Source organism: Dipodomys ordii, unplaced genomic scaffold (assembly GCF_000151885.1).
Source record: "Dipodomys ordii isolate 6190 unplaced genomic scaffold, Dord_2.0 Scaffold7, whole genome shotgun sequence".
Taxonomy (NCBI): domain Eukaryota; kingdom Metazoa; phylum Chordata; class Mammalia; order Rodentia; family Heteromyidae; genus Dipodomys; species Dipodomys ordii.
Window position 1 is genome coordinate 8,617,292 of NW_012267223.1, and position 16,682 is coordinate 8,633,973.

Below are 16,682 nucleotides of genomic sequence, written 5' to 3' on the forward strand. Positions count from 1 at the left end.
CTAATAAATAGACTCTGTAAATTGCCAAAGAGGACAATTTGCAGGCCTTTCTCACAATTGGGGAAAAAATAGCCACTGAGAAATAGGACTTGAATTTCTGTTGGAATACCATAAATACCAGCGTTTGAGAAGGTCAAAAGTCATGGCACATATGCTTTCCATAAATTACATTTGTTTGGGAATGAATGACTGGTTTAGTCAAAGTAGCTCCAATGCAAAACTCCATGAGGTCTATTAAAGGTCAGTGGCAGGCAACCCAGCATTTGGAAATTCAGGGAAAAGTGTTGTTGTCATCGTTGGAAAGTGAAAAGTGAGTGATTGTGCCACGGGACTTGTACTTTAACCGATACTTGCTGTTCTTCTGGGCAGCTCTGTCGTGTCTTCCTGAAAGTTATGAAGGTCAAGGCAATTAGGTGCCAAAATGAACTATCAAGCAAGTCTGGGAAATGGCTCACCTGATCATTCACCACATAAATAGTCAGCAGTCAAACTTCTTAGAGGGATTTGTATTTGAATGATAATGTTGCTTTGCATAAGATGAGCCTATTACCATTTGGTTCCTTGAGAATGAAGCAGGAATACATGCTCTATGATTAGATACTTACCAAATGCCAGGTGCTCTAAGAAGGATGGGGAGAATGGTTTCATTTTTGTCCTCATAGTAAATAATCCATGCATCTGGATTTCCCAATAGGTAAACATAAAATCAAAAAGATATATAACTGGTACCAACATGGTCCTCTTACTGGTGATCAATTTGACTCAAACTCATGTCTGTGAGAATCTAGTCTCACATCTAAAACAATTAAGGTAGTCATAGTCAATCTCAGTTTGGGGGAAGGACAAGGATCATTTGGGGCAATTAAATCAGAATGAAGGCGATGGATCCCCAGAAAGCCACAAATGCCATCCGTTCCTATTTGATTTTAGAGACAAATTGTTAGAAGACCAGCCTTTTAAAAAACAATGCTGTGCTGTACTGCTTGTAAGGTATCTGAGTGAGGTAGAATATGTCACAAGGATGCATAGGTTAAGAGTTGGTGAGGGTCAGTAACTTAGGTAAATTGCATCCTTAATTCATAATTGCCCTCAAGATTCATCTATTTCTTTAGGCTTGTGGAAATTGGTCAGTATAGCCCTTAATGCTGTTACCATAGCAGAACTTTCAAAAAACATTTTCTTTCCAATATTCTTTAAAATACTAAGGCTAAAAAAAAAAAGACTCCTAAACTGGTAGTTCATGTCTGTAAATCCTACCTACTCAGGAGGCTGAGATCTGAGGATTGTGATTTGAAGCAACCTGAGCAGGTAAGACTCTTACTTCCAATTATCCACCTAAAAGGCATGAAGTAAAACTGTGGCTCCAGTGGTAGCATGCCAATCTTGAGTGCATACACACACACACACACACACACACACACACATACACACATGCACACGTACATATGCACACACACATGCACACACACACACACATACAAGATTCCTAAAAATGGACCTTGCTGTATGAAGGTAGGAAATGAAGATAATTGTAGTATACTATGTTCTGCAATGGGAAAGGGGCAAAGGGAATACTGAGAAGGGGAAACTGAATATCAATGCATATTTAGTTCTAACTCTGCAGTATGTATCCCTGACTTGTTACTGACAGCTTTCTTGATTTCTCCAATGGATCTCCAGTGGCTAAATATGATCTGACTCCCTTTTTTCTCCACCTCATTTCAAATGAGATCTGGTTTTACTTAGATGAATTAAATGTCACTGTATTTGTTTCTGTGAATTGTTCCAGAAAAAATTACAGCATCAGTCTGATTTCAAATGTCTGTAAGACTGTCTGCTTCTCTGGCTATTTATAGTTGCCTTTTAAAAGGTCTAATAAATGCTTTTAGATTACAATTGGTTTGTTTTCTCCTTTCTCAGCCTTAAAATTGGTACACTTCAAAGTAGGAACCGAAAAATGTCTGTTTTCTTTTTTACTCAGAAGTTGTGTATGTTCATTGTAAAATTATAGAAACATAAACATGTAGACAGAAAAAAAATCACACCAAATGGAGAGGGCCACAGTTATTATTTTGTTGTACATAATTCTGTCTTCTCTCCATATTTAAATATACTTGAATTTAAAATTTTTATCATTCCAGCTGTTTTAGAATTCTGTTTTTATCTGCATGAAGCAATCTGGTACAGATTTTTCCTGTTAGCCTTGACCTTCATCTTTTTAATGGTTACAGAGTAATTATGTGATTATTCCACTACCTATCCACCAAACCCACAATTATTAGATGGTTAAGCAATACTCACATTTTGTCAATTCAAGTAGCCCTCCAATGCACCACTGGAGTCAAGTCTTTGTGTTTACCCATGGTAGTTTCTTTGGAATAACTTTTTACAAGTGGAATTTCTGTATCAGATGGCATACCAAATTCAGAGTATGTTATCACAAGTAGCTAACTTACCTTCAAAAATACTTCAAGTGATGGACGTAGATAAAAGAGAGATGCACATTAATGGCATAACTTAATCTTGGTGGAGTAACATCCCTTATAATTTAGTAACAAAAGCATCTAATTATATATAATTATATAGTATGTTAATATAGATATAACAAATTTAATTTAACATATGTTAGTGCCAGGCACAATCTTTTAACTCCAGATTTCCAGAGAGTTCTGAAGCATAGTGACATCCAATTATTGTGCTACAGCACTACAATCATTTCTGGGATATCTGCTGAACACTATAGTATAACTGTGAATCCAAGCACAGCGACTCAAGTCTGAATTCTAGCTGCTCCTTGAGAAGGGGAAGTTTAAGGCCAGCCCATGTATAGAAATTCATTTACTCAAGTGATTCTACATTATTCAATAGCTCAGTGTAGTGGCATATGCCTGCTACTTCAAGCATGACAGGGAAACACACATAGGAAAATCAAAGTCTCAAGTCCCCTAAGCATATAGCAAAACCTTGTTTTGAAAGCAACCAGTGCAAAAAAGTCTGACAGTGACTCAAGTGGTAGAGCACCTATCTGGCAAGCCCAAGGCCCAGTTCAGTCTCCGTGACATATACACATGCATGCACCTATACACATGGGCTGAAATTTCCTTGAGGATAAATAACATCTTTGTATTGTCCAACCATTTATGCATCTCTTTTGTCAAAGTATAAATAATGAGCACTTGCATGGCACATACTGCAGTAGCTGCTGGGGAGATAGGGGCAAATAAGAAGACTGTGGATGTTTCTTCATACAACTGATACTATATTCCATGGGACAAGCCAATCAACCCATCCAGAACGCAATCTTTTGTGTTAGAGTAGGGCTTGTCAAACTTTACTATAAAGATCCAAAGTCCTCTATTTGCAATGGGAAATTTGTTTCCTAAGCAGACAGTTACCTATTTTGATTTTGCATTTTTTACATTAAAAAAGGGTTAAAATACAGAAGGACAAAAACAAGAGACCTACTTGGAAGTTCTTGCTATGGACCGGGTCCACTGAGAATTTGAGAGGATGGTATCAACAGCAGTGAGAAGTAGACAACTACTTTGACCTGATCCAGTGTGCTAGACTCTGCTGATAGTCTGCACATCAGCAGTTCGGGTGATTGACAAAGTCATATTATTGTGCATAGAAGGTATTATAAAAATGAACATTAATCTTTTTTTTAAACAGTCCTAGGGCTTGAACTCGGGGTCTGGGTGCTGTCATTGAGGCTTTTTGTGCTCAAGGCTAGCTCTCTACCACTTTGGCCACAGTACCACTTCTGACTTTTTCTGACTTTTTTCTTGGAGATCAGAGGCTCATGGACTTTTCTGCCTGAGCTGGCTTTGAACCATGATCCTCAGATCTCAGCCTCCTGGATAGTTGGGATTATAGGCATGAGCCACCAGCGTCTAGCTTGATCTAAATTTTATCTGGTTGTTTTTTTTTTAAGTTTCCATTGGCTCACAAGTAGAAAAAGCACCCAAAAAGAATTTTCTTTTTTGGAAAAAGCATAGCATCTCAAATGATTTAGGAAGCAAGGATACTGTTGTGACTAGAAGCATAGGGCAAGACAAAATAAAACTATGATACTGCAGACTATCTCCCTAAAAGGCACGACCTGTATCCTTCTTTCCCTTTGAACATTTAGGCAGATACCAGCTCATCATTGCCATTAGTATGGCTTTCCATTTTTTCCATTTGCACCCTCAGTGATACCATTCAACACCCTTACGTCCTTTTCTCAAGATTCAATCTGGATTGTAATGTTCTGGTTAGTCACTTGTATGTCATGTGAGCCTGTCCCAGATACAGGTGGAGGGAACATTGTAGTAAGAGAGGGCTCCTGTTACAACCTGGAGTCTCGGGTCATCCTAAATTCCAGACACAATCACTTCTTACCTGACCAGTATCTTCCCCTGTCCATCTACAAGGTCACCAGCCAGTTGTCCACTGCACCGCAAGTGATCACTTAAAAATGCAAACATTACCATGCACTTCCCTTAGCTAAGGTACTTCAATAGCTTTCACTGTTCTTGAGAGAAAGACACAAAATTTAATTCAACCTGTAAGATCACGGATGCTGTGCCTCCTTTTACCCTCAGTGTTGCTCCTATCACTGGCCACACTCACTTCTTTGGACAATCTGCCTCTGTGTCTCTGAGCCACAGAACGCTGGCAGATACTCTTTCTTCTGCCAGGGAAGCTTTCTCTTTCCTCTCTTATCTCATTAACTCCTGCTTGACTTTCACATGGGAGCTTGGGATCTCTCACCTAAGAACCCATTATAGTAAGTTGTCAGAATAGAGGTATTTACTGGGTTAGAGAAAGACTGTAAAAAGTGAGAGTTCCCAAGGTTGCTACCAATGTATTATATTAGTTTTGTATTATTTTATTTATTTAGTATTTGCTATATTATTATGTTACTTATTCCTTGTGAAAGCCATTCTGAGATAAATCAGCTACTGTTCTTAAGTGTTAAATGAATACAGCCAGACTTAAAGTAAGATGATAATATGCTGAAGCTAAGATATGGGTGGAGCCTGAACTAGAATAGGAGTCTTTGATCTTTGTCTTCCTGTCCCACGTCAATGTTCTTGTAGGGATCATATTAGGATTTGGGACTGTGCTTCACAGTGGAAGGGGGGTTGAATTTCAGTTTTATGATGATCCCTTTGGAAGAAAAAGACCAGAGATGAATGAGAAAGCAAGCGGTTATATAAGCTAGGTAAAACGAGGTGACAAATTGGGAAAACCTGCTGTCAGTGATAAAGTGCCAATGAGTTCCTGTAAGGATGCTTGGTTCTTATGAGAATCAGGTCTTAAAATTAACTTAGAACAAGGAGCGCAGCAGACAGCTACTCCTATCAGTCAGGAGAGCCTTAACAACCAGATAGTGAGTACCATCTTACACAAACAAAATAGGCGGGCAAGCCAGGTTGGAGTGAGCATTTTACCTAAGGCTAGATGAATGGAGCGTGTTATGAATTTGAGTGTCAGATTCTGGGCCAAGCCTTTTCCGATGGCACCTGATACACAGCAACCTCCTCTTTTGCTTCCAGCCTTTCTCCACGTTGGCATTTTATTTTGTTTTCTGTATTGTTGTTATGACTATCACAGATTCTCTCACTTTATTCTATTTGTCTTTATTGATGAGTAAATTCCCAAATATAAATGACAAAAAAACATGTGATGGTCTCCTTCAGTGTTCACGGTGTGTTTTTCAATTTTTTAAATGATTTTAAAAAATTGCATCAATGTTGGGCATTGGTGATTCAGGCCTGTAATCTTAGCTACTCAGGAGGCTGAGATCTGAGGATGGCAGTTCAAAGCCCACCCAAGCAGGAAAGTCCATGATAATCTTATCTCCAACTATTTGCCAAAAACATCTGGAAGTGAAACTGTGGCTCCAGTGGTACAGAGCTAGCCTTGAGCAAAAGAGCTCAAGGACAGTGTTCTAAGCCCTGAGTGTAACTCCCAGGAATAGACAGACAGAGAAACAGACAGATCGATACCATGAAAATAATTAGTAACAAATTCTTTTTGTGTGTATGTGTAGTAACAAATTCTTAAATGGAGAATTTAGTGATCATTGAGGAAAAGCTTCCTTTGTGCAAAAATGACTGAATTGTGTCTTTTAAAGGGACATAGAATCTTATTCTGATTTCTATCCCTACCAGATTTACCTTAAAGTAAAAAATTATGCAATTTGGGTTACAGTTCAAACTAAAAAGAGATGGGTGGGCTGATTATCAGAATAAAGACAAGACAAATCACTAGATTCATCTTAGAAGACTATGTACTTATGAGAAGGAATAATTGGATAATCACCTTGTGAATTTGCTTACACTGTTCACTATGCTAGCTAGTCAAAATTCCACTAACTTGGCTCCTTAGATTAAGTTATTGTAAAATTATTAAACTGAGTTGAGTGTGTGTGTGAGAGAGAGAGAACAAGAAATAGGTAATATAACATATGATACAGCTGTAAAAAGAAAACAAAGTTGTCTGATATGGGGGGGAGTATTGATACAGTATAAGTATATAGTCTAAGAGCACAGAAGTAGCTCAATGGGAGAAAAAACTGAATTTAAATTAAAATGTCTACTGGGATCATAGTCACTCGGACACAGTATCATTCCAGAAGGAGGTGCCTTGAAAAGTGGATGCTTTGATATTTTACAGAGAGGGAAATTGAGTCCTGGGGACTTGGGTTGAAGCATTATTATTTTTTGTTTTTGTCAGTTGTGGGGCTTGAACTCTGGGCTTGGGCGCTGTCCCTGCGCTCTTCAGTTCAAGGTGAGCGCTCTACTGCACCACTTCCAGTTTTCGAGTGGTTTATTGGAGATAAGAGTCTCACAGACTTTCCTGCCCGGGCTGGCTTTGAACGGTGATTCTCAGATCTCAGCCTCTTGAGTAGCTAGGATTACAGGTGTGAGCCACTGGCGCCTGGCTTGAAGCATTAATTATTGAATAGCATTCATCTTATTTTGTTATAATTTATTTCCTTTTAAAATGATACATAAAAATAGTATGTATTTATGACAAAACATATATATACATATATATGTATATATGTATGTATGTGTGTATATATGCATATATATATATATGTATAATGCTCACATCAATGTTGATAATGGGAGAATCAACCAGATAATGGGAGAATCAAAATTGTAGACTTGAAATTTCTACCTTAAAAAAAAAATCAGGGGCTGGGAAGGTGGCTCAGTGGTAGAGTGCTTGCCTTGCATGCATGAGGCCCTGGGTTTGATTCCTCAGCACCACATGAACAGAAAAGGCCAGAAGTGGCACTATGGCTAGAGTGCTTAGCCTTGAGCTGAAGAGCTGAGGGACAGTACCCAGGACTGACAAAAAAAAAAAATCACAGCATTCTCAACCAACCCACCCAACACAACCCTTCCCTCACTTTTCTTATTTTGTAAGACTTTAATTGAATTCTTTGCCATTTAACAAAGCAGTGTACAAATGTACTCTACCTTGATCTGTGTCACCCCTTCAACATTTTCACACCCCCTTAGACCCACCCCTTCCCTTATTTTTCTTAATTTTGTGATATACATAATGGATTCTTGGCTACATTCTCCTCCTTTCCCCCTTCATTCATCCACCCTCTCCCATAGGCCCTAACCCCCTCTTGGCAAGTATCAATTTCCTGGTAGTATTTTGTTGAAAGGGATGACACTGATCAAGAAACACTGTATTCATAAATTTCTTAATGGAATGGCAACTTCTTTGTACAACTTCTTAAAGGCAATAATATTTTTTAAGAATCAAAAAACAATGATAGCAGTGTTTCCAGAGGAGCAGGGTTGATGGTTCAGATGCTGGTCAATGTCACTGAAGAAAATCTGACTGAACAATGTCAGTAGCCATCAGTAATGCTGGATTTCAGCTTCCCAACTCCAGCCTCCAGACTACTCTTTGCTCTGCATAAAACTCTGCTCAGTTGATTCAGGAAAACAAACAACAACAACAAACCACGGAGTTACAGAACCTGAGATCTGAGGATTGCGGTTTAAAGCCAACCCTGGGCAGGAATGTCCGTGAGACTCTTATCTCCAACCACCAGAAAACTGGAAGTGGAGCTGTAGCTCAAGTGATAGAGCACTTGCCTTGAGCTAACAAACTCAGGGACAGCACCTAGGCCCAGGGTTCTAGACCCATAACTGACAAAAAAAAAAAAAAAGATATGTGGCTATGGAAGTCAGAGCAATAGACTCCTCTTCCACACTATGGCCACATCCAGGGAAGAGGCAAAGTAGGTGTTAGGCTTTTAAAAAGAGGTAGCCAAGTAAGAACAGCACCACACACATGGTATTCAGGTAAGGGGTAGGTTTATTCAGTAGACCTGCTGGGACCAGGCAAGGTTGGCACTCCACATGGCTGGGAAAGGCCTGGGAATGAGAGAGGAGAGAGAAAAGAGCTAGAAAAGAGCTAGAAAATAGCAGAGAGAGAGCGTCTGGGCCTGGGCTAGGCCTTACCTAGGGTATGGGCGGAGAAAGGTGAGGCCACATCAAATTCGGATGTGACCTCAGTGGATGCAGATGTGACCTCTTCCAGGTGTCCCAGTTGCCTAGGTAACGCAGGTACTGGGTGGAGACTTTGCTGTGAGGAGGGTGGAGTCTGCTCGCCATCCAGGAGCGGACCTTACAGTAAGAGCATTAAAGTACGTTTTCTTGACCCAGATCTTTGCTTTTGCTTTAGATTTAAATAAACAATGGGGAGTGAAGAAGGAGAATTATTAAACAGTCACAGTTACAGGCATCCCAGTGGTTAGGTGGTGGTCACAAATGGGTGCTTGCTCATTGATCAGACTTGGCCTTGTTTTTTCTTGTTTTTGTTTTTGTTTGTTTGTTTTAGTGGGTTTTAGGGCTTGAACTCTGGGCCTGGGCACTGTGCCTGAACTCTTCAGCTCAAGGCTAGCACTCTACCACTTGAGCCACAGTGTCACTTCTGGTTTCTTACCATAAGAAAGTCCCAGAAGCCTTGCAGGAAGTAACTTTATCTCACCCTTCCTGGATTCTAAAATGGTGACCAAAGGCTGGCAAAATGACCACAGGAGAGAACAGAACACAAAAAGGAAAAAAAAAAAGGGTTCAGAGACTAAGTGCCCAAGATACAAAAAATGAAGGCAGAAATAATTCCAAGTTTTTTATCCAGTTAATTAGTGGGCCCATCTAAGTTGTTTAGGCCTTTTCAGGAAAAGCAGCTTATGTATCTACCTGTAATTATATGGGGGGGGGGGGGGAGTAGAGCAGCTGAGAAGGAAACACGAGCATTCCATGGATTTGTCCACAAGCTGAAGCAGCTTAAGCTGGGAGTTGGAACAGGTGGGGGTAGGCTGGGAGCGGGGAGTAGAGATAGTAGAACTGTAGGGCTCCATCTCCTAGACTGGGTGAAACAGAAATTCAGTGGCTGGATGAGAAGCTCCCCCTAAGAGTTTTATGTATGGCTGATGAAGAGTTCTCAGAAAGATAAGCCTTAGGCATCTTTCCACAGCAAGAAGTGGCAGAACGGGTTTTGGACAAAAATCATAAAATAGATGAACTTTTTTTGTTGTTTTTTTCCAGTTTGTCCTGACTCACTCAACAGCCCTCTCTTATTCCTCCTCACCAATGGAATCCCACCCATATCCTCACAGTGTTCAGCCTTACTGCTCCTCAGAGAAGCCTGTTTTAGCAGGACAATGGCTTGCCTGAGGAATGAGGCCACCTTTTCTTCTCTCCACCCCATCAAGGATCACATTTCCACCCAAACTTATCTGATCTCATAGTTGCCAGGAGAGTAATTTGGTTGGTGGTGACTCAGCTGTCAGCTATCTTGGGTTCTTCATGCGCTAAAGAAGGGACTTGTTAACCTCAAACATGAGAAACATAAACCCTTGGGTTTCACCAAAAATAAATACTTTCTACCATTTTAATGGTAACTCTCAAATTATACATGGTAAATAATGAATATATTTAGGTTGAGTAAATGCTAAAGATGAGACTGACACCTGTCATTAATGTGACACAAGTTTTTTAACTTTTGTGCTCTGCGGATGCTAAGGGAAAGTTGATCAATGAAGACCTAGCTCCAAGAGCAGCTCTCCTAGTAAATAGTTGGATGTGAGAGGATGTGGCAAAATGCGTCTAATGTGACAATGCTTCAACATTTATGAGTCTGAATGTTTGTTTTTGATGAAAATGTTTCCTATTGGGTTTATGATCCATTGTTATTAGTAAGAGTTTGATTCCTGAGTTCAGACAAAGGCATAGAAAATGGAGACCCTTTAAGCAGATCCTACTAGTTAATATAAACTAAGAAATATCATTTGACAAGAAGATATGTGTGTTTAAAAATGCATCATTTATGAGGTTGAAGAGTCACACGACAGATGCATTAAATCATAATCTAAATGCTAATGTCTTGATAAATTGAAATGGACACAATAAAGAACCACAGAAGATGCAGTGAATTTGGGGCAGAATTCTCACAAAGGTATCTTTTAGCTGGGTGCCAGTGGGTCAAGTTTGTAATCTTAGCTACTCAGGAGACTGAGATAAGAGGATCAGGGTTAAAAGCCATTCTGAGCAGGGAAGTCCAGGAGACTCTAATCTCCAATTAACCATTAAATAGCCAGAAGTGGAGCTGTGGCTCAAGAGGTAGAACAACCATCACAAATGTATCTCTGAAATCATCACATTAGTCAGTCACATATTGCTCACACACTCAGATTTGCTTACTGTAACTTGTATTAGGCGATAATTAATGCACTGGGACGTGCAATCTGGAAGGTGTTTTAAAAAGTAGCTTGAGGATAGCAGTTGTTGGCACCAATGAAATTCAAAATGATGCCAACAGAACCTTATTTCAAATGAAATCATTTTTCCCCTCTTTTGGCAGCAGAAAAAAAGCAGAGTCACATAGTAGCTCTTGATTTATGAACCCTGCCTGCTCACTTTCAGCCCCTCTCACGATTTTAGGCACTTCCCTTTAAGGAAGTGGGTTGGAAACATTTAACAAAAACAAAAAATGTAATCTCTAAAACTGTTCTTTAATTCAAAATCATATTTGCCTTTAAACATCCTATTCTGAGAGAACACTAAATCCTAGAAGAGCTACTATGACGCTCTCCTCTGTTTGGGGTATCACTTAATGACGAGGCAGATTGAAAGCTTCAGTAACTAATAACTGGTGGATACTATGGACCAAATTCATGAAGATACTTTTTCCCACCATCCAAGATGAATTTTGGTGGCCATGAGTCATGTCCTGAAATTATACAATTTTTCTCCCCCAAAGCTCGCCTGAAGTGATAACCAAGAAGTGGTAATTACCCCAAACAGATCTGAAAGATGGGTAGGAGAATGGGTTGATGCAGACAGACAGTAAGAAATCCACAGTGTTTCACAGGATCTTTCAGTCACAAGCACAATCCATCCTTCTAAGGGACCCACTGCACAATGAGTTCATTGTACAATGGGCCTGGTCCCTGGAGAAGGAGAAAAATGATTCTCACTGAGCAGAGGTTAACTCTTTCTGCCCTTTTTTGATGTGAAGATGCTGGGTCATTATTGAGTGATTCATTTCTTTGGTTGGTTCAGAGAGCTCTCAGTGTCAGGGGCAGATTTTTTTCATACTGCACGGTATTTTCCATGTGGCAAATAGAAGAATCTTTTCATATATTATCTGCACCTGCACACCCTTCTCTCACCTGACACAGGGAATTTCGAGCCATTAGAGAACCATCACATCGGCTTCCCTATTTCTTTTTTGCATGGAGTCACTGAAGATGACTTTGATCGTTGCATTTTTTAACATTAACTTTCATAATCCAGCTGTGAGATCCACAGATGTGATAAAGACTATCAATAAGACACATATTTCTGTTTTGATCTTTTGTAGGCTGAATTTTTAGGGGAAAAACACTGAAAGGAGGAAGGGTCCGACTCTATCCTTGCTTTCTCCCTTTAAGAGTGAAACAAGATTAGCAACTTTGGCAAATTTTTGTGTTCCTATTCAAAGAGAAAGAAAAGAGCTGCCAGTGTCCAAGTTAAAAGGATGATAGATGTGAGAAGACAAAGCAGAAGCAACTTTACACCTTACTGAAAACTTCACGGGAGCGTTTTTTTGTTTTTTAACTTCTGTTTTTGTTTTTTGGGTTTTTTTTTCCAACCAAGAGGAAGGGTGGAGCTAAGAGTCTAATCTTTATGGGATGTGCTTGTCATTTCTGCTCTGTCTGGGGAAACACGCAAGAAGAAAAGTCTATGTGGGGAAAAGAAGAAGCAACAGGTGAGAGGTTACCTATTCCAGCAACCAATGGGTACCATTCAGGTTAGCACATAAAGCTAGAAACTGTTGCATCCTTCTTTATAGAAAACTGTTGGGCTTAAGTAGGTGGAAAGCTTATATGATTGCCAGGCCAGTCTCTGGATTCTTGTTTGCCTCTGTATATTAATGATTGCTTTGTTTTGTAGATGCTCTCATGCGAGAAAAGTCTCTGCAAACAAAGCAAGATGTTTTCTGTGTCAGGTCAGAAAGGAGTGAGGCATCATTTGAGGCAATCATTGTGTTTACTCGAGCCTTCTGCATATATCAAAATGTTATTTTCTCTAATTGCATATTTTGTTCCTGTAATGACTGAGTTGAATTCTATGCTGAAATGAGTAATCAATACCGAGTGTTTCTATGGTTCAAAAGGAGTCTTGGCTATTTTAGATGGCATAAAATTGCTCCCAATTTGGCAAACTGCTGGAAAGATGAAATTAAAAGCTAAAGTGGATTTAATGTTTCTATTTTTCTTTCTCCCTCTTTCTTTCTTTCCTTCCTACCTTCTTTCTTTTCCTTCTTTCCTCCCTTCCCTTCTCCATCTTTCCCTCTTCCCTCCCTCTCCCCCTGTCTTTCCTCCTTCCCTTCCCTCCTTCTCACCTGTCTTCCTTTCCTCCCTTCCTCCCTCCCTTCCTTGCCTCTTTCCCTTCCTTCCTTCCTTTTCCTTCTTTCCTTCTTTCCTTCCTCCCTTCCTTTCCTCCCTCCATCCCTTCATTTCCTCTTTCCTTTCCTCTTTCCCTTCCTTTCTTCCTTTTCCTTCCTTCTTTCCTTCCTTCCCTCCCTTCTTTCTTTCTCCTTCCCTCCCTCCCTCTGCTCCTTCCTTCCTTTCCTCCCTTCCATCCTCCCTTTCCTCTTTCTCTTCTTTTCTTTCTTTCCCTCCCTCCTTCACACCTTTCTCTTCCCTCCCTCCCTTCCCTTCTCTCCCTCCCTCCCTCCCTCCCTCCTTCCCTCCCTCCCTTCCTTCTTTCCTTCCTTCCTTCCTTCCTTCCTTCCTTCCTTCGCTCCCTCCCTCCCCTCCCCTCCTCTTCCCTTCCCTTCCTTCCTTTCCCTTTTTTCGTTTTCTTTCATTTTTAGGGTTTGACTGAAACAAAACAAAACACCAAAAAACTCAAGGAGCAGCAGCACGCCTAGAATTCTCTCTTTGCCATCTCCAAACTCATCTGCATGCCCTCGGGGCACCAATAAGAATGAGCTACTACGGCAGCAGCTACCGGGTGGTCAACGTGGACTCCAAGTACCCGGGGTTCCCCCCGGAGCAGGCTATGGCGGAGAAGAGGAGGGCGCGCCGGCGCCTGCTGCACAAGGACGGCAGCTGCAACGTGTACTTCAAGCACATCTTCGGGGAGTGGGGCAGCTACGTGGTGGACATCTTCACCACCCTGGTGGACACCAAGTGGCGGCACATGTTCGTGATCTTCTCCCTGTCCTACGTTCTCTCCTGGCTGATCTTCGGCTCCATCTTCTGGGTCATCGCCTGGCACCACGGGGACCTGTCCAGCCCCCCGGACCTCACGCCGTGTGTGGACAACGTGCATTCCTTCACGGCCGCCTTCCTGTTCTCCCTGGAGACGCAGACCACCATCGGGTACGGCTACCGCTGCGTCACCGAGGAGTGCTCGGTGGCCGTGCTCACCGTCATCCTCCAGTCCATCCTGAGTTGCATCATCAACACCTTCATCATCGGCGCCGCCCTGGCGAAGATGGCCACGGCTCGCAAGAGAGCCCAGACCATCCGATTCAGCTACTTCGCCCTCATCGGCATGCGGGATGGCAAGCTGTGCCTCATGTGGCGCATCGGGGACTTCCGCCCCAACCACGTGGTGGAGGGGACGGTGCGGGCGCAGCTGCTGCGCTACGCGGAGGACAGCGAAGGGCGCATGACCATGGCCTTCAGGGACCTCAAGCTGGTCAACGACCAGATCATCCTGGTCACCCCGGTCACCATCGTCCACGAGATCGACCACGACAGTCCCCTGTACGCCCTGGATCGCAAAGCGGTGGCCAAGGACAACTTCGAGATCCTGGTGACCTTCATCTACACGGGCGACTCCACGGGCACCTCGCACCAGTCCCGCAGCTCCTACGTGCCCCGGGAGATCCTCTGGGGACACCGCTTCCACGACGTCCTGGAGGTGAAGAGGAAGTACTACAAGGTCAACTGCCTGCAGTTCGAAGGCAGCGTGGAGGTCTACGCTCCGTTCTGCAGCGCCAAGCAGCTGGACTGGAAAGACCAGCAGCTGCTCCATGTGCAGAAGACCACCCCCGTGGCCTCGCCCCCGCCAGGGCCCTGCGCCTCCGACCCCAAGGTCAGGCGAAGGTCGTTCAGTGCCGTGGCGGTCGTGAACAGCAAGGGTGAAAACCCGGAGGAGGACAGCACTGGTTACGACCCCCTGGATGAGTACAAGGAAACGCCCTATCAAAAAGCCGTCCTGACTTTAAATCGAATCTCGGTGGAATCCCAGATGTAGCCGCCTCTTGGCCTGGCGAGCCAAAGGGGGACCCCCACTTGGTCTTTTTCCTCTTCCAGCCACTGTGCAAGCATGGATCCCCTCCCCACAAAAAAAGATTAAAGCCATATCTTGTGACGGTAGTCTTCTGTACAGCCTGTTAAAACTACGGTAGGAAGAGATCGTCTAAAGATTCCATCCTTGGCTACTCTTCAAATCTGGGTTTTCATAGAAAATGTTATCCTTGGATGCTATGGAGAAGCATGATCATTGGTGATAAAAATCCTTCTCAGGATCGCCTATGTTTATGTCTATGGTTGGTTCTTATTTATCCGGTAAAATGAGTAAAAATAAATAAATAAATAAAAGCAAGAGGGGATGGGTGAAAATAGAGAGATGGGTAAGGGAGAATGATGAATAAGTTTTTACCTCTATTAAAAAAAATGATAACAAACATAAATGACACCTGATGAAAGGCATCATCTCACCCGACCCAGATACACAAGGTAAGCATGTGTTTGGTGTCAGAAGGCTGAGACCTGGACCATGAGATCTATGGGTTAGTTCCAGTCAAACTGTTTGCCTTTCACGGCACCTTGATTTCATCAGTTAGAGAGAGTGGTGGTTAGAAATGGACCTGGTTATCAATTCATACATTTCTTCCATTGCCCTTTGCTCAGCCATGCTCAGTGAGTGCTAGAAGCTAGTTTGTTATTGTTGTTCTTTGATGTACCTGGCAGAAGACCAGTTGACATCATTATTTAGAACAGTATCTCTCCGTTCTATGATTTGGTTGACCCTCAACCAGGGGGAGAGTGAAAATAACACAACCACTTGTAAGTTCTCTGTCAAGGACCTGCCTGAGCACAAAATTCACAGAATCACAGGGAGGGGCTGAAGCATCTAGCCCCACTGATGGAAAACTTTGCTAGGCTGTTTCCTAAGAGACAGCGTGGTAGCCTGTGGTCTATGAGGCAGAGGCTCTATTAAAGGGGAGGGGGTGGAAGGGCAGGAGGCATTTAATATGCCCTGATAGTGTTAATTGTGCTCTTGATCATTGTGCACCACATTCATGACTTGAGATGTGAATTTTTAGGAAACGCTGAATCTCAAACAATCATTGAAATGGATGCTTTTGTGAAACATAATACAGCGGGGGCGATTCTAGTCTACAGTAAGTGAGAAATCTGAATCTTAAGAGTGTAAAAATGTTAGGATATAAGATCAGCATGTATGCTTTACTACAAGGTTACACAAAGATGTTAAACTTTGATTGTTTTCAGCACAAACCCAATCACCTAGATCACCTAGGAGTGAACAGTCAGCTTTATAAAATGAAGAACTATCAACTACACTTAAATTATTTGTGTGTGTTTTTAGTGGTCCTAAGCTGTCACTATGTACATGCCACATCTTTATATTTTTGATTAACGTTTTCACAGATATGCAGTTTTTGTTTAATCTGGAAATTCCTTTTCCTTCTTCTTCTCTCCCCCAACTTTCTCTTCACTTAAGACTTATAAATAAACTGAACTAAATCACACAGTCCATGATTACTAAGAAAAGCAAAATAAGGTAGGTATAGGGTTTTCTTTTTTCTTTTCTTCTCTTTCTCCCTCTTTCCTTCTCTCCTTTTCCTCCCTCCCTTCATTCCTCCCTCCTCCTTCCCTTCCTTCTTTTCTTCCTTCTTTCCTATTGACCTTGCTTCCTTTTTTTCTCTTTCTGTTGTATAAAGCAATATAGCTACTTTTGAATTAATTCAGGAATGAGAGATTAGTTCAAGTCACAAGTTTTAATAGCAGTCTAACTACTGTACATTTTTTTCTGTATCTTTCAGGAATGCAAATTCCATTTTTTGATTTCACACACACATACACACTGCAGATTTGAATTCTGTGGCAGAAATTAATTGACTGAAGG

The 16,682-nt window shown here is 41.8% G+C and overlaps 1 protein-coding gene across 5 annotated transcripts in view; it reads left to right on the forward strand.

Annotated features, from left to right (window-relative positions):
- Positions 1-16,403, forward strand: part of Kcnj16 (potassium channel, inwardly rectifying subfamily J, member 16) — a 52,267-nt gene extending 35,864 nt beyond the window's left edge. For 4 of the 5 annotated variants that reach the window (XM_013037887.1, XM_013037890.1, XM_013037888.1 and 1 more), the window contains one exon: positions 13,390-16,403. In XM_013037887.1, coding sequence (XP_012893341.1) covers positions 13,503-14,783 — 1,281 coding nt within the window. In that variant the 5' untranslated portion in view covers positions 13,390-13,502 and the 3' untranslated portion in view covers positions 14,784-16,403. Of the gene's footprint in view, positions 1-12,048; positions 12,280-13,389 lie in introns of those variants that run through there. The other variant, XM_013037891.1, reaches the window with a different exon arrangement.
- The last annotated feature ends 279 nt before the right edge of the window (positions 16,404-16,682 follow it).